Below are 19954 nucleotides of genomic sequence, written 5' to 3'. Positions count from 1 at the left end.
CACTTTTGTTTTCGGCTGCCGCACACAAAATATTTAGCCTGACAACTGTCAGGGCCGGGGCCAGGGCATGTTTGGGAAATAGAGAGGGGGGAAAAACAGGGCGGCCCCCCCGCGGCCGAGTGGGTGGGAAGGAAGAGCTGCCTCGTGCCTCAGTTTCCCCAGCCAGAGCAGGAGGTTCCAAGTGGCTCTGGCAGGGAAAGCAGCCAGCAACCCATGGAGCAGCTCAGAAGGGACAATTTAAGGGTGGCTGTGCCTGGCAGGGTGGATCTGGGGCGCCAGGAGCCCACGGCGCTGGGGTCCCCACAGAAGAGCAGCCCTGCAGTGAGGGGGGAAGCTGTGGGCACTCAGCACCCGCCTGGCTGACACGAGCCACCCTAAGGGGAAGGAGAAGCAGGAGAAGAGGATGGAGGAAGAGGAGGAGGAGGAGGTGACATTTATTTTTCTCATTAGGACAAAGCAGGGAAGAAGGCAAAACCCGGGGGCAGGAGTGGGCTGCTGATGCCCCAGTGACCCCCAGCACCACAGAACTTTGGGATCTGGCAGTGCCCCTGCCCCTTTGGATGGGGTGATGGGGGCACCCCCAAGGCTCCTCCTGTCTCTTTGGGGAGGAGCTCAGGAGCAGCTGCTTCTCCTCCGGCGCAGCAGAGCGGTCTGGGGGCTCCTCTCCTCCTCTGGGTCGCTCTCACAGCGGCGCTGGGGGCACAGGGGGGGCTGCAGGGCACGGCCAGGGCTTCCCCCAGAGGAGAGGGCACCCCACCCTGCACCATGCCCCCAGCACTGCCCTCATCCCATCCCAGCAATGGGGGGGACGCCCAAAACGGGGGGTCTGCAGCACAGGGGGCGCTGCCATAGAGAGAAACTGAAAGAGACCCCCCCAAATCCCTTCTTCCCCCTCCCCAGCCCATGCTGGGTGGGGTCTGGGGGCTCACCAGCTCCTCATCCTCCCTCCCGAGGCGGCACAGGCGGTTGCAGGCGGACACGGTGTTGTAGGAGAGCTACAGGGGGACAGAGAGGGAAGGGGTCCGAGGTGGGGGTCCCTCCCCAGATCTGGGGGGCTCCCCAAGGGACTCAGGGGTGCTGGGACCCCAGGGCCGGGCACCTTCCACTTCCTGCGGGCGTTGAACTTGCGGAAGTTTCTCATGTTGATGGAGGAACGGCTCCGGCTCAGCGCCTGCTTCCTGCTCAGGGGCTGCGGGAACAAGGACGTGGCACCGGCACTGGCACTGTCCCCGTGTCCCCACCCCGCTGCCAGGGGCCTGCCAGGCCCTGCCCGTGCCGCTCACCTTGATCCAGGGGTGCACCAGGCACTCGGCTGCGCTCATGCGGCGCCTGCGGAACAGAGGGATGGGCTGGGGCAGGGGTCCTGGGCCCACACGTCCAATGTGGGCATGGGGAGGGGGCCAGGGGCAGGGGCAGGGGCAGGGGCAGGGGAAAGGGCAGGGTCAGTGTCAGGGTCAGGTTTAGGGTTAGGGTCAGGTTTAGGGTTAGGGTCAGGGTCGGGTTAGGGTTAGGGTTAGGGTTAGGGTTAGGGTCAGGGTTAGGGTCAGGGTTAGGGTAGGGTTAGGATTACGGTTAGGGTTAGGATTAGGGTTAGGGTTAGGGTCAGGGTCAGGGTAGGGTTAGGGTCAGGGTTGGGGTAGGGTTAGGATTACGGTTAGGGTTAGAGTCAGCGTAGGGTTAGGATTAAGGTCAGGGTTAAATTCAGGGTCAGGGTTAGGGTCACGGTCAGGGTCAGGGTTAAGGTCAGGGTTAGGGTTAGGGTTAGCATTAGGGTCAGGGTCAGGGTCAGGGTCAGGGTCATGGTAGGGTTAGGATTAGTGTTAGGGTCAGTGTTAGGTTGAGGGTCAGGGTCTGTGTTAGGATGGTGCTGGTGGGGACTGAGGAAGGAAGCAGATGGAGGTGGAGATGGTTGGCGTGGAGATGGAAATTGAGATGGGATGGAGATAAGGATGGGTTGGGGATGGAGATGATGGGATGGGATGGGATGGGATGGGATGGGATGGGATGGGATGGAATGGGATGGAGATGGAGATGGAGATGGAGATGGAGATGGAGATGGAGATGGAGATGAGCTTGGGGACAGACTGGGATGGGATGGGATGGGATGGGATGGGATGGGATGGAGATAGGGATGGCGATTGGCACAGAAATGGGATGGAGATGGAAAGAGAGATGAGAATGATTGAGGTGTGGATGGGGATGAAGATGAGTTTTTGACCAGGATGAGATGGGGATGGTGATGATGAAGATGGGGATGGAGATGTTGGAGGTGGAGCTAACGGAGGTGTAGTGGGGGCAGAGATGGGAAGGAGATGGGAGGGATGGGGCTGGGGCCTCACTGTGGCTCCTTCAGCAGCAGCTGGCGGATGAAGTCCTTGGCCAGCTCCGAGGTCTGGCTGAAGCAGCGCTCCTCAAACTCGTAGGCACCGGCCACAACGTTGGACAGCGTCTCAGCATCCGTCTCACCCTGGAAGGGGGACAGGCCACTGAGCCTGCGGGGACACAACAGAGCCACTGAGTGCCAGGACAGCACCAGCTCGGCCACCCCAGCACCCACAGCGTCCCCGTGCCTCAGTTTCCCCCAGCCACAGAGAGCATTGCCCCATACTCACAGAATGTAGGTGATGACTCCGATGCTCCTGAAATGCAGGGGTGAGGGTCAGGTGCTGCCCTCCCTGGGGCTCCCCCATGCCCTGTGGCACCCAGGGGGGGACCCCCACACCCACCAGCTCAGCCTGTTGCCCCCCCAGGTCCTGATCCTCACCACATGTCAGTCGCGGGGCTCAGTGGCTCATAATTGATCACTTCAGGAGCTGGGGGCAAACACAGAGCCAGGCTGGGACATCAGAGGGACATTAAGGGGACAGGGGGACAGGAGCAAGCCTGGGGGTCCCATCCCCACCCCTGGCTGAGTGCAGGGACCCCCAGGGATGTGCCAGCCCCCTACCAATGTACTGGGGGGTCCCACAGAGGCTCCTGTAGGTGATGCCATCCTGCAGCTGCTGGGCCAGCCCGAAGTCGATGATCTTGATCCAGGGCTTGGGGACATCCTTGTCCTGCAGCATGATGTTCTCGGGCTGTGGGAACAGGGCCGGGCACAGCGGGGTGACCGAGGGGTGCTGGGGTTCCAGCAGCACCCCAAGAGGATGAGAACGGTGGGAGCAGGGCTCTGGAGGTGCCTGGCACCCCTCAGATCCTCAGGGAATGAGGATGGGGGGGTCCCCACGTGTGGGAATCCACAAAATCAGAGGGTTTTGGGAAAGCTGCAAAAGGCAGGCCCCAGAGACAGCAGAACTGTGAGTAGAGCTAAAGCAGCAGCCATGAGATTGGTCAGCAGGAAAATTATTTAAACTGTAGAAAAGCAAGGACCAATAGAACAATGATCTGTGTATTAAACTCTCTAAGCTACAGAAAAGTTTATCTAGCAAGATATTAGGAAGGTTAAAGCTTAATAATGGAGCTCTGTGTGTTGTGTTTTAAGGCTTACAAGCAGGTATTGTATTCGAAATAAGCAAGCATTGTTTAACCAAAGGTATTTGTGCTTATGGTGATTGGATAGAACTACTGTCAATGTGCTTTTGCTTTGTGTGATTGGTCAAAAAACTCTTAAAGCGAGCTGTAACATTGAGTTCTTTGGGTGCTGCATCTTCCCATTCCCATAACCATGGGTTATGAGGCTGATGCTGGAAAATCAAACAGCTCAAGGCCCGTTCCACAGCAGCCCCGTCCCGTTTGCGGTGTGTAAGGAGCCCCCCTGCCGGCGAAACCCACGGGCACCTTGAGGTCGAAGTGAGCGATGAGGCGAGCGTGCAGGTACTGCACCCCGCTCAGGATCTGCCCCAGGAACTCGACGGCCTCCTCCTCCGACAGCATCTCCTTCTCAGCAATGAAGTCAAAGAGCTCCCCACCCCTGATCCTGCGCACGGTGGGGACAGGGGAGCTCGGCCAGCTCCAACACGTGGCACAAAAAGGGGGGTCCCACCCTCCCAGGACCCCACTCACAGCTCCAGGACGAGCACCACCTCGGCCGTGCTGGCGAAGAGCTGGTGGAGCCGCAGGATGTTGGGGTGCTGGAGCTGCCGGAGGATGGAGACCTCGCGCTCCACCTGAGCCCGCTCCGGCCCCGGCCGGCCCCGCCGCATCCTCAGGAACTTGGCGGCGTAGAAAGCGCCGGTGCTGCGCTCCCGGCAGAGCCTCACCACGCCGAAGTGGCCGCTGCAGAGAGAGCTGGGCTGGGGCACGGCTGGGCTGGCACCGGGCAGGGGGGAAAACCCAGAACCCGGGTACCCCCGGGGCTCCCAGGGAGCTGGGACCCCGCCTGTGCCCCACTGAACCTGCCTGGGTTCACCTGCCTGCCCTGGGCTCACCTGCCTGGGTTCACCTGCCTGCCCTGGGTTCACCTGCCTGGATTCACCTGCCTGGGTTCACCTGCCTGCCCTGGGTTCACCTGCCTGGATTCACCTGCCTGGGTTCACCTGCCTGCCCTGGGTTCACCGGGGCTGGGTCCTGCTCACCTGCCCAGATCCCCCTCACCTGTTTGGATCCCGCTCACCTTCCCAGATCCAGATCTGGGCTCACCTGCCTGGATCCCCACCTGCCCTGTGTTCACCTGCCTGTGACCTGCTCACCTGGGCTGAGTTCTGTTCACCTGCCCACTCACTTGTTTGGATCCCCCTCACCTGCACAGATCCCACTCACCTGCCTGCAACCTGCTCACCTGCCTGGATTCCTGCTCATCTCTGGTAGATCCTGCTCACCTGCCTGAATCCCATTCACCCTCCCAGATCCCCCTCACCTGCCCAGATCCCCACCTGCCCTGTGTTCACCTGCCTGCAACCTGCTCACCTGTGGTGGGTTCTGCTCACCTGCCCAGATCCCACTGAACATGCTTGGATTCCATTCACCCTCCCAGACCCCATTCACCTGCCCAGATTCCTGCTCACCTGCCTGGATCCTACTCATCTGCCCAGATCCCACTCACCTGCCTAGAGCCATTCACCTGCCTAGATCCAGATCCCACTGAATCTGCCTGGATTCCTGCTCACCTGCCTGATCCCATTCACCTTCCCAGATCCCCCTCTGGGCTGTCCCCACCTGCCTGGATCCCCCTCACCTCTTTGGATCTCACTCACCTGCCTGGATTCCAGCTCATCTGCCCAGATCCCACTCTGGGCTGTCCCCACTTTCCCAGATCCCCCTCACCTGTTTGGATCCAGATCCCCCTCACCTGCCCAGGTCCCACTCACCTGCCCAGATCCCCCTCACCTGTTTGGATCCAGATCCCCCTCACCTTCCCAGATCCCCCTCACCTGCCCAGATCCCACTCACCTGTGGTGGGTCCCCCTCAACTTCCCAGATCCCCCTCACCTGCCCAGATTCCTGCTCACCTGCTTGGATCCCACTCACCTGCCCAAATTCCTGCTCACTTACCCAGCTCCCCCTCACCTGCCCAGCCTCTCCAGCAGCTCATACGTGTCCTCCACGCTGCCCGGGCTCGTGGTGGCTGCCAGGCCCTGGCTCCCCTCGTCCTCCCTGGGCTCAGCCATGTCCTGTGAGGCAGCAGCAGCACCTGGCTGAGCCCCTGCCCAGGGCTGGGCCACACCTGGGGGTGCAGGGACCCTCCAGAACCCCCCCAGGACACTCCAAAGGGAATTCCCATTGCTGTGTCACAGCTCAGCCCCTGCCCAAGGACCCCCAGAACCCCCCCAGGACACTCCAAAGGGAATTCCCAGTGCTGTGTCAGAGCTCAGTCCCTGCCCAAGGACCCCCAGAACCCCCCCAGGACACTCCAAAGGGAATTCCCAGTGCTGTGTCACAGCTCAGCCCCTGCCCAGGGACCCCCAGGACCCCCCAGATCCCCCCAGGATGCTCCAAAGGGAATTCCCATTGCTGTGTCAGAGCTCAGGCCCTGCCCAGCTCTCCCAGTTTACACCGAATTTTCCAGCAGGTGGAAATTTGGAGACTTTCAGCCCTTGGGAAGGACCTGCAGGAGCTGCTCAGGGGGCTTGGAAACGGGGCAGGAGCAGGAATGGGGTGGGGGGAGGCTCACAGCAGCCTCCCCCTCCCTCAGTGTGCTGAGGGTGCAAAATGCAGAGAAAACACAAAGTTTGGGTTTTTTTTAAAAAAGCAGATGAAGAGGAGATGAAAGCATGGCAAGCTCAGCCACCCCCAGCGCCCTGGCAGTGCCCCCCGTGCCCCCCCAGAGCTGTGGCTCACATGGGGGCTGCCAGGGGCACCCCTGGAACCCCCCTCAGCCGGGACCTGCCCGCTCTGGGCCATCCCTGCAGGACAAGGGGGATCAGGGGGACACTGGGTCTGGGGGGACGGGGACGGGGACAGGGACAGGGACGGGGACAGGGATGGGGACAGGGACAGGGACGGGGATGGGGACAGGGACGGGGATGGGGACGGGGACAGGGACGGGGATGGGGATGGGGACAGGGACGGGGATGGGGATGGGGACAGGGGCAGGGATGGGGACAGGGACAGGGATGGGGACAGGGACAGGGATGGGGACGGGGACAGGGATGGGGACAGGGACGGGGATGGGGATGGGGACAGGGACGGGGATGGGGACAGGGACGGGGACGGGGACAGGGACAGGGACAGGGATGGGGACAGGGACAGGGACGGGGACAGGGATGGGGACAGGGACGGGGATGGGGATGGGGATGGGGACGGGGATGGGGACAGGGACAGGGACGGGGACAGGGACGGGGATGGGGACAGGGACGGGGATGGGGACAGGGGCAGGGACGGGGACACAGATGGGGACAGGGATGGGGACAGGGATGGGGACAGGGACAGGAACAGGGACAAGGACAGGGACAGGGGCAGGGACGGGGACAGGGACGGGGACAGGGGCGGGGACAGGGATGGGGACAGGGGCGGGGACAGGGATGGGGACAGAGACAGGGGCAGGGGCAGGGACGGGGACAGGGATGGGGACAGGGACAGGGGCGGGGATGGGGACAGGGACTGGGACAGGGATGGGGACAGGGGCAGGGGGGACAGAGACAGGGACAGGGGCAGCTGCTGTGGGAGCTGCCAGGACCCCTCCATGCCCGGGAGAGCCGGTACCACCACCCTGGGATGGAGCCAGGCCTGGTGGGGATGGTGGCAGCGCTGTGGAAAAACAGAGTCAGGGAGGGAAAAATGGATTGTGGAGAATTGGGAAGTTTTGGGGAGAGGAGAGGAGAGGAGAGGAGAGGAGAGGAGAGGAGAGGAGAGGAGAGAAGAGAAGAGAAGAGAAGAGAAGAGAAGAGAAGAGAAGAGAAGAGAAGAGAAGAGAAGAGAAGAGAAGAGAAGAGAAGAGAAGAGAAGAGAAGAGAAGAGAAGAGAAGAGAAGAGGAGAAGAGAAGAGAAGAGAAGAGAAGAGAAGAGAAGAGAAGAGAAGAGAAGAGAAGAGAAGAGAAGAGAAGAGAAGAGAAGAGAAGAGAAGAGAAGAGAAGAGAAGAGAAGAGAAGAGAGAAGAGAGAAGAGAAGAAGGAGGGGCACAAGGGCCTCCAGGGATTCCAGGGCCCCCATTCCCATCTCCTGCTCCCCTGGAGGGAGAGCCTGAGGAGGGAGGGATGGTGGAAGATGTTGCTAAGGTTTTGCTTTTCATTATCCTGCTCTGATTTGATTAGTAATAAATGCAATTAATTTCCCCAAGTCGAGTCTATTTTGCCCACGACGTTGAGAGGAGTGAGGGATTTGTCTTTACAGACAAGTTGGTAGATAAAACCAGCACTGAGAGATAAAAGAAACAATGGCAAGGATTCCACTGGTTGATGAATGGAAAAAGAGATTTGATTTAACAAACAAACTGTAGGTTTGCTGATAAATGAAATTGGACATTGAAAGATGAAAGAAACAATGGGGGAAACCCCTAAATTCCATAAGAATTAAAAATTAAGGGGAGGATTATACATTAGAGGGAAATCCTTGGTATCAGGTGTTTTGGGAAGTCTGAACCTCTCAAGTACCTCAGAAATGGGGAAAGAGAGAGGGAAATTGGGATAAAAATTAGAGAGACCCCAGGGGAATGCCCCATGGCCTCTCCCTTTATTTGAATAATAAATTGTTATTATTCAATTTGTTATTGAATTATAATAATAATTCAATAATAAATTGAATAATAACAATAATAACAACTCCTCTGTCTCCTTTTTGGACATAAACCTCTGCTGTTTGTGGGTTCATTTTCCTGACAACATTAATGGGTGAGCAACCCTTCCCTGCCATTATCCCCACCCAGGAACCCAAACATTGATATAAAAATAAAGTAAACAGACATTAAGTAAAAAAAAAAATAAAAAGAAAAAAATCATAAACTTATAATCATAAATAATTAAGAAAAACCATAAACTTATGTTTCTATAGTTATAAGTAAGAATATAATTTAAGTAAGGAACTGTGTTAGATAAGATGGTGAAGAGTCTACAGTATAGTCATGTGATTATATAAAGTTGAAAATTGATGTAAAAATCAAATTAAAATTTATGTAAAAATAAAGTGCACAGGCATTAAGTAGAAAAATCATAAACTTCTGTTTCTATAAGTAAGAATACACCTTAAGTAAATAAGAAACTGTGTTAGATAAGATGGTGAAGAGTCTACAGTATAGTAATGTGATTATATAGAGTTAAAAGTTTAAAAGTTATAACAGAAGCACATGTGTATACATGCAACAGCAGCCTATAAACTAAAAAACCACACTGCAGTAAAAGGGAATAAAGGGGATAAGTTAGAAAAGCAAAATAAACCTTGTAGCAACTGGCCATTAAATGAGAAATTTTATATTGTCATGTAATGAGGAACTTGTGGCTACTTCTGCTATGGGCAAATGCTTACTGCTCTAAAATCCCACAGCCTCTAAGACTAATATTTATCCAAGCAATAATGTAGATATTATTGAAAAATAGAAATTATTTACATATCTATATCTATATCGATATATAATTTTATATGTAAATATACAACATATAAACATTGTTTCTGTAAGAAATATTATATATAAATGTGAATATATTGTTATATATAATAGAATATTATTTATATAATAAATATTATTTTTATATATATAAAGGACACTCAGTGGCCCCCAAGCCCTAAAGGACAGTCCCCAAACCCTAAGGGACAGTAGGAGGTCCCCAAACACTAAAGGACAGTAGGAGGTCCCCAAACCCTAAGGGACAGTCCCCAAGCCCTAAAGGACAGTCCCTAAACCCCAAAGGACAGTTGGATGTCCCCAAATACTAAAGGACAGTCCCTAAACCCCAAAGGACAGTCAGTGGTGCCCAAACCCTAAAGGACAGTTGGAGGTCCCCAAGACCCAGTCAGTGATCCCCAAACCCTAAAGAACCATCCCCAAACCCTAAAGGACAGTCCCCAAACCCTAAAGGACAGCTGGAAGTCCCCAAGACCTAAGGGACAGTCCCAAAAGCCCAAAGGACGGTCAGAGGTCCCCAAGCCCCAGCCAGTGGTCCCCAAACTCTAAAGGACAATCAGTGATCCCCAAACCCTACAGGACAGTCCCCAAACCCTAAAGGACAGTCCCCAAACCCTACAGGACAGCCCCCAAGCCCTAAAGGACAGTAGGAGGTCCCCAAACCCTAAGGGACAGTCCACAAACCCTAAAGGACAATCAGTGGTCCCCAACCCCTAAAGGACAGTCCCCAACCCCTACAGGACAGTCCCCAAACCCTACAGGACAGTCCCCAAGCCCTAAAGGACAATCAGTGGTCCCCAAACCCTACAGGACAGTCCCCAAATCCTACAGGACAATCAGTGGTCCCCATACCCTAAAGGACAATTGGTGGCCCCCAAGCTCAGTTCCCCCCCAGCCTCTCCCCCTCCCAGCCCAGCTGTGCCCCCTCACCCTGCCCGAGCCTTCCTCCACATCCAGCAGCGCCTCTTCCTCACTGCCCAGCCTGCCAGCCTGCACAGGGGACACCGCCTGTCCCCTCTGCCTGTCCCCTCTGCCTGTCCCCTCTGCCTGTCCCCTGTCCCCTCTGCCTGTCCCCTGTCCCCCGGGCAGGCTCTGCTGGCCCTGGCACGGCACAGAGCTGGCCCTGGCCCTGGCATGGCATGGAGCTGGCCCTGGCACGGCCCTGGCACGGAGCTGGCCCTGGCACGGCACGGAGCTGGCCCTGGCATAGCCCTGGCACAGAGCTGGCCCTGGCACAGCACGGAGCTGGTCCTGGCACGGCTCTGGCACGGCCCTGGCACGGCGCTGCCCCATCCCCATCCCCATCCCCATCCCCATCCCCAGGTGGGTCTGTGCCCGGGGCCGGCTGCAGCTGCAGCTGACCAGCACCCCTGGCTCTGTGCTGTGTCCGTGGGGCACAGTGTGTCCGTTTGTCCCCTGGCAATGGACACAAGCAGCTGATTGCCCCGTGCCTTGTCAGGCATTGTGCTGCTTTGGAAAGGAGGGAAACTGAGGCACGGGTGGCCACAGCCCACTGAGCTCCTGGGCAGAGCTGGACCCACGGGGGGCAGAGTGTCCTGTCCTGTCCTGTCCTGTCCTGTCCTGTCCCCCCGTGTCCCGCTGCCGCTCACCAGGACAACCAGCCTGCCCAAAAATGAGCTCCCAGCTCAGCATCCAACTGCCAAAAAGCCCCACTGGACCCCAAAAAGCCCCGTTGCACCCCCAAAAGCCCTGCTGGACCCCAAAAAGCCCCGCTGGACCCCAAAAAGCCCCGTTGGACCCCAAAACCCCCCCAGCCCCCGAACCTGGTGCGTCATGGGGAGCTGGGACCGCTCACCTCCAGCTCCAGCCTTCCTCCAGCAGCCCCGGCAGTGCCAGGACCTTCCTCAGTACCAGGATTTCCTCAGTACGAGGATCTTCCTCAGTGCCAGGACCTTCCTCAGTACCAGGATCTTCCTCAGTACCAGGACCTTGTCAGTATCAGGACCTTCCTCAGTGCCAGGACCTTCCTCAGTGCCAGGATCTTCCTCAGTACCAGGATCTTCTTCGGTACCAGGATTTCCTCAGTACCAGGACCTTCCTCAGTGCCAGGACCTTCCTCAGTGCAGGATCTTCCTCAGTACCAGGATCTTCCTCAGTGCCAGGATCTTCCTCAGTGCCAGGACCTTCCTCAGTGCCAGGACCTTCCTCAGTACCAGGACCTTCCTCAGTGCAGGATCTTCCTCAGTACCAGGACCTTCCTCAGTGCCAGGACCTTCCTCAGTGCCAGGACCTTCCTCAGTACCAGGACCTTCCTCAGTGCAGGATCTTCCTCAGTGCAGGATCTTCCTCAGTACCAGGACCTTCCTCAGTACCAGGATATTCTTCGGTACCAGGATTTCCTCAGTACCAGGACGTCCTCAGTGCCAGGACCTTCCTCAGTGCCAGGATCTTCCTCGGAGCCGCGGCATTCCCGGGAGCTGCGCCAGGCTCCGGCCCCGGCGCCTCGGGACAAGGAGATCTCTTTGCGTTCCTCTTGAAAACACCCCCGGCTGTGCCGAGCAGCCAGAAAAAGCCTTTCAGGAGCAATTCCTGGTGGTTCCAGCCTCAGCTCCCCGAGGAACAGCCGGGACACGGCGGGATGAGCCGGGGCAGGCGCTGTCCCCTCTCGGCCCGTGCTTTCCCCGTTCCGGTGAGCATCGCAAACAGGAAGCCTGACGGAGCCACGGGAAACGTGGGAGGCCCTGAAGGTTTTGGGGAGGTGATAAACACGAGAGCAAGCTCCCGGACTGAAGTGATTTCAGCTTTTATTATAAAAAAGAAAAGGGCGAGCAGGGGCGTTCCCATGGAAGATGCTGCAGCACCGGCACTGGGTTTTCTTGAGCAGGTGGAGCAGCACAGCTTCCCTGGGTCAGATTCCCTTTTTATCCTGTTTTTTGTCCCTTTGGATTGGGTTCTGTTTGGATCCTTCATTTGCATGAAGGTTTAAGGCCTTGATTGGCCGTGACAGTTCTGTCCAGGCTGGCTCGTGGTGCACCATACGTGCAGTGCCATATTTCTAATAATTACCCCTTTAACCCCTTTTACAATGTAATAACCAAACTAACAGTACATGCTTAGCAATTATCAAGTATTTTACAACAGTTTCTGACCTGTGTTTAACAGAGGGACTTTCTGTAGGTGGAGGGAGCCAGGGCTGCCAGGGGGCACCAGGCACCACCCCGGGGTTTGCAGAGTCACCACACAGCTCAGCTTTGGGAATCCTAAATTTTAAGGATTTTAATCCTCAAAATCTGAGGGGTTTGGGAAAGTTGCAAAAGGCAGCCTCAGAAAGAGCAGAACTAAGTGATAACCATAAAATTTGTCAGCAAAAAAATGATACAAGAAATGGAAAGTGAGGACAAATAGAGCAATGGTTTGTGTATTGATCCTTGTTTAAAATAACTCCCTAAGCTGCAGAAAAAGTGTATCTAGAGAGATATTAGGAAGTTCTTAGTGAGATATTAGGAAGGTTGAAGGTTAATAATGGAGCTCTGTGCATTGTATCTCAAGGCTTACAAGCAGGAATTGTATTGGAAATAAGCAGGCATTGTTTTAACCAAAGGTACATGTGCTTATGGTGGTTGGATAGAACTGCTGTCAATGTGCTTCTGCTTTGTGTGATTGGTCAAAAAAATTTTAAAAGTGAGCTGTAACATTGAGTTCTTTGTCTACTACCAAAAATGTAAACTGCTACCATCTTCCCATTATCACAACCATGTAATGAGACCAATACCAAAAAACAAAACAGCTCAAAGCAAACTCCTCAACAGTCCCATCCCATTTGTAATTTATAAATAAACCCCCAACCAACAACACCCCCCATCCCTGCCCCAGTGCCATGGATGAGCCAGACCCTGCCCTAATTCCCAACCCATGGGATGCAGCAGGGTTAGCACTGCCCTGGGGCTGGCACTGCCCTGGGGCTGGCACTGCCCTCGCCCTGCTCCAGCTGGAGCCTGGCACCACTGGGGCGAGAGTGGCAGAGGGCACATGGTGGCACAGCCACAGCGTTGGCAGCTCGGCTGCTGCCCCAGAACGGCCCAGAACGGCCCAGAACAGCCCAGCTCTGGCACCCAGAGTCTGAGGAAGGGGATGGTGCAGGATTGCACCATGCAAGGATTGAATCCTGGCTCATGGTGTGAGCCTGGGCCTGCTGAGCCTGCTCTGCTGTCCCCTCTGATCTCTGCTGTCCCCTCTGCTGTCCCTCCTGATCTCTGCTGTCCCCACCAAGCTCTGCTATCCCAAATGATCTCTGCTGTCCCCTCTGCTGTCCCCTCTGATCTCTGCTGTCCCCTCCCTGCTCTGATATCCCCACTGATCTCTGCTGTCCCCTCCCTGCTCTGCTGTCCCTCCTGATCTCTGCTGTCCCCTCTGATCTCTGCTGTCCCCTCTGCTGTTCCCACCAAGCTCTGCTATCCCCACTGATCTTTGCTGTCCCCACCAAGCTCTGCTATCCCCACTGATCTTTGCTGTCCCCACCAAGCTCTGCTATCCCCACTGATCTCTGCTGTCCCCACCAAGCTCTGCTATCCCAAATGATCTCTGCTGTCCCCTCTGCTGCCCCTCCTGATCTCTGCTGTCCCCACCAAGCTCTGCTGTCCCCACTGATCTTTGCTGTCCCCTCTGCTGTTCCCACCAAGCTCTGCTGTCCCCCCCGAGCTCTGCTCTCCCTGTGCCCATCAGTGGCAGGTGCCAGGATGCAGACAGGACAGGAGGGACAATGACACCGTTGCAGGCTTGGACGTGCCGGTGGCCAGCCGGCCTCAGTGCTCTCCTCGCCACAGCCCAGCCTGTCCCGAGGCTGCCGCTGTCACCTGGCTGTCACCGCAGGGCCACCATGCCACCTTCCTGTGACGTTTCCCCATCACATGAAGCCTCTTGCAGCTTTGGTCGCTGCTTCCTGCCTGTGGCCGGCAGCAGAGGCAGAGCAGAGCAGGGCAGCGGGGCTGCCTCACCCTGCTTGTCCCCTGCCTGTCCCCTGCCTGTCCCCTGCCTGTCCCCTGCTTGTCCCCTGCTTGTTCCCTTCCTGTCCCCTGCTTGTTCCCTGCTTGTTCCTTTCCTGTCCTGCTCGTCCTCCTGCTTGTCCCCTGCCCATCCCCTGCCCGTCCCCCTGCCCATCCTGCTTGTCCCCTGCTTGTCCCCTGCTTGTCCCCTGCCCATCCCCTGCCCATCCCCTGCCTGTCCCCTGTCCATCCTGCCCATCCCCTGCCTGTCCCCTGTCCATCCTGCTTGTCCCCTGCCCATCCCCTGCCCATCCCCTGCCCATCCCCTGCCCATCCCCTGCCCGTCCTGCCTGTCCTGTCCATTCCCTGCCCATCCTGCCCATCCCCTGCCCATCCCCTGCCTGTCCTGCCTGTCCCCCTGCCTGTCCTGTCCATCCCCTGCCCATCCCCTGCCCGTCCTGCCTGTCCCCCTGCCTGTCCTGCCTGTCCCCCTGCCTGTCCCCCTGCCCGTCCTGCCCATCCCCTGCCCGTCCTGCCTGTCCCCTGCCCATCCCCTGCCCGTCCTGCCTGTCCCCTGCCTGTCCCCTGCCCGTCCCCTGCCCCTGCATCACCAGCCACAGACACTGAGCAGAGGTAGGAGCTTGGGCTGGGGGCTGGGCTTGGGTTTGGGGGCTAGGGTTGGGTTTGCAGCAAGGCCAAGGAGTGAACCCTGAGCTGGGGATGCTGGACAGGCAGTGCAGGGATGTCCCCCTGCCCAAAGGCAGGACAAAAGGCACATTAATGGGGTGAAAAGAGAGGGATTGTGGTCCCCTGCCCACGCCAGCCCTTCCAGCCAGATCTTATCCTCTCCAAAGGGGGAAGTTCAGCCCGGAACTGTCTCACAGAGCAAAACCTCCAGCCCGTTTCAGGGCTGATCTGACTCGTTCCCACCTCAGCACTGCGGGGTTTCAGAGGCACATCCTGCCCCAGGGAGCAAATCCCCCCCAGCTGCCCCTCCAAAGCTGCTGGGGGAGCAGGGCTGAGCCCCCCAGCCCTGGCCAGCACCCCTGGGGGATGCACAGCGAGCTGGGGACAGTGGCATTGTCCCCAACAGCCTGACCTGGGCAGGAGCTGACCCCAATTCTCCTTCCCAGCACTCCCTGAGCTGGGTTAGTGCAGTTTGGGGCGTTTTGTTTCTCTTTGTCAACACCTCCCTCACCTTCCCCTGCCTGCAGGGGTGCAGGGCTGGGCTGGGCACTGCTGTGGGTTAAAGGTGGAGCTGGGGTGCCTTTGCTGCATCCCCTTGAAAAGGTGGCTGGGTCCCAGTTGATCTCAGAAAAGGTGGCTGGGTCCCAGTTGATCTCAGAAAAGGTGGCTGGGTCCCCTTGCTCTCAGAAAAGGTGGCTGGGTCTGAATTGGTCTCAGAAAAGGTGGCTGGGTCCCCTTGCTCTCAGAAAAGGTGGCTGGGTCCCAGTTGGTCTCAGAAAAGGTGGCTGGGTCCCCTCACTCTCAGAAAAGGTGGCTGGGTCCCTTTGCTCTCAGAAAAGGTGGCTGGGTCCCAACTGGTCTCAGAAAAGGTGGCTGGGTCCCCTTGCTCTCAGAAAAGGTGGCTGGGTCCCTCTTCCTCTCAAACAAGCCTGGACCCACTCCTCTGACTCAGCTTTGCCTCCCAGATCCAAGCAGCCCCGGCATCTTCCACCCCCTCAGGCATCTGCTGGGCATTAACGTTGTTTTGCTGGGTGTTGGCAGCTCAGGGTCAAGCTCAAGGTCCCTCAGGAGCTGCTCAGCCTCTCCCTCACCTTCCCAGGGCTGAGCTGACACAGTGAGGCCTTCGGAGGGGCAGGAGGATTCACATGCTCCCTGCTGAGCTCCTCCCCACCTACATCAGTGTCCCCCCTTCTCCTCTGGGGTGCCAAAGTCACTGTCCCCCGTCCCCCTCCATTTTACAGCCCGGGGAGGATCAGGGTGCTGAGCCTGAGCTTGGGGAGCACAAGGTGAAGGTGATGGTGACAGCAGGGCCTGTGGGGCTGTCTTGGAGCCCCCCAGTGCTCTCCCCTGCCCTGAGCCTCTTCCTCCCCTCTCCCTGGCACAGGGCACTCCATGGATGACGAGCGACCCCTCTTCAGCACCTTCAAGCCCCTCGGTGAGGACAGCACAGCCAGAGCCAAGGCAGCGGCCAGCAGCGCCCCCAGCCAGCCCCAGGGGGCTTCAGAGCAGCCCCCAGGATGGCCCAGCAGACACGGCAGGGTAGGACATGGGGACAGCAGCCATGGCAAGGTAGGACATGGGGACAGCAGCCATGGCGGGGTGGGACATGGGGACAGCAGACACAGCAGGGTAGGACATGGGGACAGCAGCCATGGCAGGGTGGGATATGGGGACAGTAAACACAGCAGGGTAGGACATGGGCACAGCAGCCATGGCAGGGTAGGACACAGGGACAGCAGCCATGGCAGGGTGGGACATGGGGACAGCAAACACAGCAGGGTAGGACATGGGCACAGCAGCCATGGCAGGGTAGGACACAGGGACAGCAGCCATGGCAGGGTGGGACATGGGCACACCAGGGTGGGCACAGCCCAGCTCACCCTCCCTGTGCTCCCACGCCCTCTGGGCTGCACTGGCAGCTGAATGTCCTTGCTGTGTATCCTCCCCTGAGCTCCCGGTGCTGTCCCTGTCCCCTCAGGTCCCCCCAGGTTTCCGGCCAGCCCCAGCAGCCCAGTCCCTGCCCGAGGATGAGGAGAGGGTGGCGCTGCGGGCCCGCACCCGGCTGTGGTTCGAGCAGACGCAGGCACAGAGGCTGGGGCCCGAGGGGGAGCTGCCCTCGTGGTTCCACGGCTTCATCAGCCGCAGGTGAGGCAGGGAGGGCAGGGCGGGGAGCAGGGGATGGGTTCAGCCCGGTGTCCCCTCCCTGGGCTCCCAGACAGGGAGTTGCAGCCCTGCATGGCAGGGAGGGGATGAGCTCGGACGGCTCGGTGTCATCCATTCCTGCAGGGAGGCAGAGGAGCTGCTGCAGGATCAGCCCCTGGGCTGCTTCCTGGTGCGCTTCAGCGAGAGCACCGTGGGCTTCGTGCTGTCCTACAGGTGAGCAAAGACAAGGCCTGGCTGAGGAGGGGCGGCCAGCTCAGGTCCCTCCTGGCTGCTGTGCCCATGCCGTGCCATGCCATGCCATGCTGTGCCCATGCCGTGCCACGCTGTGCCATGCTGTGCTGTGCATTCCGTGCTGTCCTACAGGTGAGCAAAGACATGGCCTGGCTGAGGAGGGGCGGCCAGCTCAGGTCCCTCCTGGCTGCTGTGCCCATGCCATGCCGTGCCGTGCCATGCCATGCCATGCTGTGCCATGCTGTGCTGTGCTGTGCATTCCGTGCTGTCCTACAGGTGAGCAAAGACAAGGCCTGGCTGAGGAGGGGCGGCCAGCTCAGGTCCCTCCTGGCTGCTGTGCCCATGCCATGCCATGCCGTGCCATGCTGTGCCACACTGTGCCATGCCGTGCCATGCCGTGCCATGCTGTGCCACGCTGTGCCACGCTGTGCCATGCTGTGCCATGCTGTGCCATGCTGTGCATTCCGTGCTGTGCATTCCGTGCTGTCCTACAGGTGAGCAAAGATACGGCCCAGGCTGAGGAGGGGCGGCCAGCTCAGGCCCCTCTTGGCCGTGCCATGCCATGCTGTGCCATGCATACTGTGCCATGCTGTGCCCATGCCATGCCGTGCCATTCTGTGCCATGCATGCCATGCCATGCTCTCTCCCCTCCCAGCAGCTGTGCCCATGCCATGCCATGCCATACCATGCCATACCCTCTCTCCTCCCAGTGGCTGTGCCATCCCATGCTGTGCCATGCATGCCATGCCATGCCGTGCTCTCTCCCCTCCTGGCAGCTGTACCCATGCTGTGCCATGGGTCAGCTGTACCCATGCTATGCCGTGTCATTCTGTGCCATGCCATGCATACTGTGCCATGCTGTGCCATGTCATGCTGTGCCATGCCATGCTGTACCATGCCATGCCATGCATACTGTGCCATGCCATGTCATGCCATGCCGTGCCATGCCTTGCCATGCATACCGTGCCATGCTGTGCCATGCCATGCTGTGCCATGCCATGCCATGCTCTCTCCCCTCCTAGCAGCTGTACCCATGCCGTGCCATACCATGCCGTGCCATTCTGTGCCATGCCATGCATATTGTGCCTTGCCATGCCACGCCACACCATACCATACCATACCATGCCATACCATACCATACCATACCATACCATACCATGCTCTCTCCCCTCCCAGCAGCTGTGCCCACGCCATGCTGTGCCATGCCATGCCATGCCATGCCATGCCATGCCATGCCATGCCATACCCTCTCTCCTCCCAGCGGCTGTGCCATGCCATGCCATGCCATGCTCTCTCCCCTCCTGGCAGCTGTACCTATGCTGTGCCATGTATACCATGCCGTGCCATTCTGTGCCATGCCATGCATACTGTGCCATGCTGTGCCATGCCATGCTGTGCCATGCCATGCCATGCCATGCATACTGTGCCATGCTGTGCCATGCCATGCCATGCATACTGTGCCATGCTGTGCCATGCCATGCCATGCATACTGTGCCATGCTGTGCCATGCCATGCCATGCATACTGTGCCATGCCATGCCATGCCGTGCTCTCTCCCCTCCTGGCAGCTGTACCCATGCTGTGCCATGTATACCATGCCATGCCATTCTGTGCCATGCCATGCATACCGTGCCATGCTGTGCCATGCCATGCCATGCTGTGCCATCTCCGGCCAGGGGCAGGGATCGCTGCCGGCACTTTGTCCTGGACCAGCAGCCGGACGGGCGCTATGTGATCCTGGGCGAGCGCAGCGCCCACGCCGAGCTGGCCCAGCTGCTGCAGCACCACAGCACGGCCCCGGTGACCCCGTACCCAGAGTTCCTCACCGTGGCCCTGCCCTGCACACGGGTGAGTGCCAGCCCCGGGGGCCCTGAGAGACCTGAGAGACCCTGAGAGATCCTGAGAGACCCTGAGAGTGCCTGAGAGTGCCTGAGAGACCCTGAGAGTGCCTGAGAGACCCTGAGAGATCCTGAGAGACCTGAGAGACCCTGAGAGATCCTGAGAGTGCCTGAGAGTGCCTGAGAGACCCTGAGAGCTCCTGAGAGACCTGAGAGACCCTGAGAGATCCTGAGAGTGCCTGAGAGACCCTGAGAGTGCCTGAGAGACCCTGAGAGCTCCTGAGAGACCTGAGAGACCCTGAGAGATCCTGAGAGTGCCTGAGAGCCCTGAGAGATCCTGAGAGTGCCTGAGAGTGCCTGAGAGTGCTTGAGAGACCCTGAGAGCTCCTGAGAGTGCCTGAGAGATCCTGAGAGCTCCTGAGAGTGCCTGAGAGACCCTGAGAGTGCCTGGGAGCTCCTGAGAGTGCCTGAGAGATCCTGAGAGTGCCTGAGAGACCCTGAGAGATCCTGAGAGTGCCTGAGAGACCCTGAGAGCCCCCAAGAGCTCCTGAGAGTGCTTGAGAACCCATGAGAGCCCTGAGAGTGCCTGAGAGACCCTGAGAGCCCCTGAAAGCCCTGAGAGCCCTCAAGAGCCCCTGAGAGCCACCGAGAGCCCCTGAGAGCTCCCGAGAGCTCCTGAGAGCCCTGAGAGCTCCCGAGAGCCCTGAGAGCCACTGAGAGCCCCTGAGAGCTCCTGAGAGCTCCTGAGAGCCCTGAGAGCTCCCGAGAGCCCTGAGAGCTCCTGAGAGATCCTGAGAGCCCCCGAGAGTCCATGAGACCCCCAAGAGCTCCTGCACATTGGAATATTACCAATATAGCTGGACAGGACGTGCCTGAGCTTGTCTGGCCCTTGCTGCTGAACCAAATAGTGGCACTTTGGTGTTTCACCCCACAGACACTTTTGGCTGGCTGGGTGTGTGGTGTTTCACCCCACAGACACTTTGGGCTGGCTGGGTGCTGCAGCTGGGCACTGGAGACAAGTCCAGGCCTGCAGGAGCTCTGGTGGTGCTGGGATGGAGCTTCCCCCCATAACAGGGGCTGCTCCTCAGGTTTATCTCTGCCAGAGAAGCTTTGAGGCGATGGTGAAGGAAAGGAGTCGGTTCTGCTGGAGGGTTTGGATCC

The 19954-nt window shown here is 58.2% G+C and overlaps 2 protein-coding genes across 24 annotated transcripts in view; one reads left to right on the top strand and one right to left on the bottom strand.

Moving 5' to 3' along the window:
* Positions 1-429: 429 nt before the first annotated feature.
* The window catches only part of LOC139605438 (death-associated protein kinase 2-like), a 24423-nt gene continuing 4898 nt past the window's right edge, over positions 430-19954 (bottom strand). Inside the window, exons 1-13 of one of the 23 annotated variants that reach the window (XM_071456895.1) lie at positions 11324-11434; positions 11113-11183; positions 10749-11058; positions 5446-5549; positions 4003-4215; positions 3778-3916; positions 2948-3077; positions 2765-2813; positions 2613-2639; positions 2340-2492; positions 1284-1329; positions 930-1189; positions 430-693 (exon numbers count right to left, since the gene is read on the bottom strand). In XM_071456895.1, the coding sequence (XP_071312996.1) occupies positions 447-693; positions 930-1189; positions 1284-1329; positions 2340-2492; positions 2613-2639; positions 2765-2813; positions 2948-3077; positions 3778-3916; positions 4003-4215; positions 5446-5546 (1365 nt within the window). In that variant the 5' untranslated portion in view covers positions 5547-5549; positions 10749-11058; positions 11113-11183; positions 11324-11434 and the 3' untranslated portion in view covers positions 430-446. Of the gene's footprint in view, positions 694-929; positions 1190-1283; positions 1330-2339; positions 2493-2612; positions 2640-2764; positions 2814-2947; positions 3078-3777; positions 3917-4002; positions 4216-5445; positions 5550-10748; positions 11438-19954 lie in introns of those variants that run through there. The other 22 variants (XM_071456886.1, XM_071456887.1, XM_071456893.1 and 19 more) reach the window with 22 other exon arrangements.
* The window catches only part of SH2D2A (SH2 domain containing 2A), a 12336-nt gene continuing 3835 nt past the window's right edge, over positions 11454-19954 (top strand). The window contains exons 1-5 of the mRNA XM_071456873.1: positions 11454-11582; positions 15947-16131; positions 16541-16707; positions 16849-16938; positions 18632-18803. Coding sequence (XP_071312974.1) covers positions 15955-16131; positions 16541-16707; positions 16849-16938; positions 18632-18803 — 606 coding nt within the window. The 5' untranslated portion in view covers positions 11454-11582; positions 15947-15954. The remainder of the gene's footprint in view (positions 11583-15946; positions 16132-16540; positions 16708-16848; positions 16939-18631; positions 18804-19954) is intronic.

Source organism: Agelaius tricolor, unplaced genomic scaffold, assembly GCF_023055355.1.
Source record: "Agelaius tricolor isolate 1412-34295 unplaced genomic scaffold, bAgeTri1.0.p SCAF_66, whole genome shotgun sequence".
Taxonomy (NCBI): domain Eukaryota; kingdom Metazoa; phylum Chordata; class Aves; order Passeriformes; family Icteridae; genus Agelaius; species Agelaius tricolor.
The sequence above is the reverse complement of the archived record's forward strand: the minus strand, read 5'-3'. Positions and strand labels throughout refer to the sequence as shown.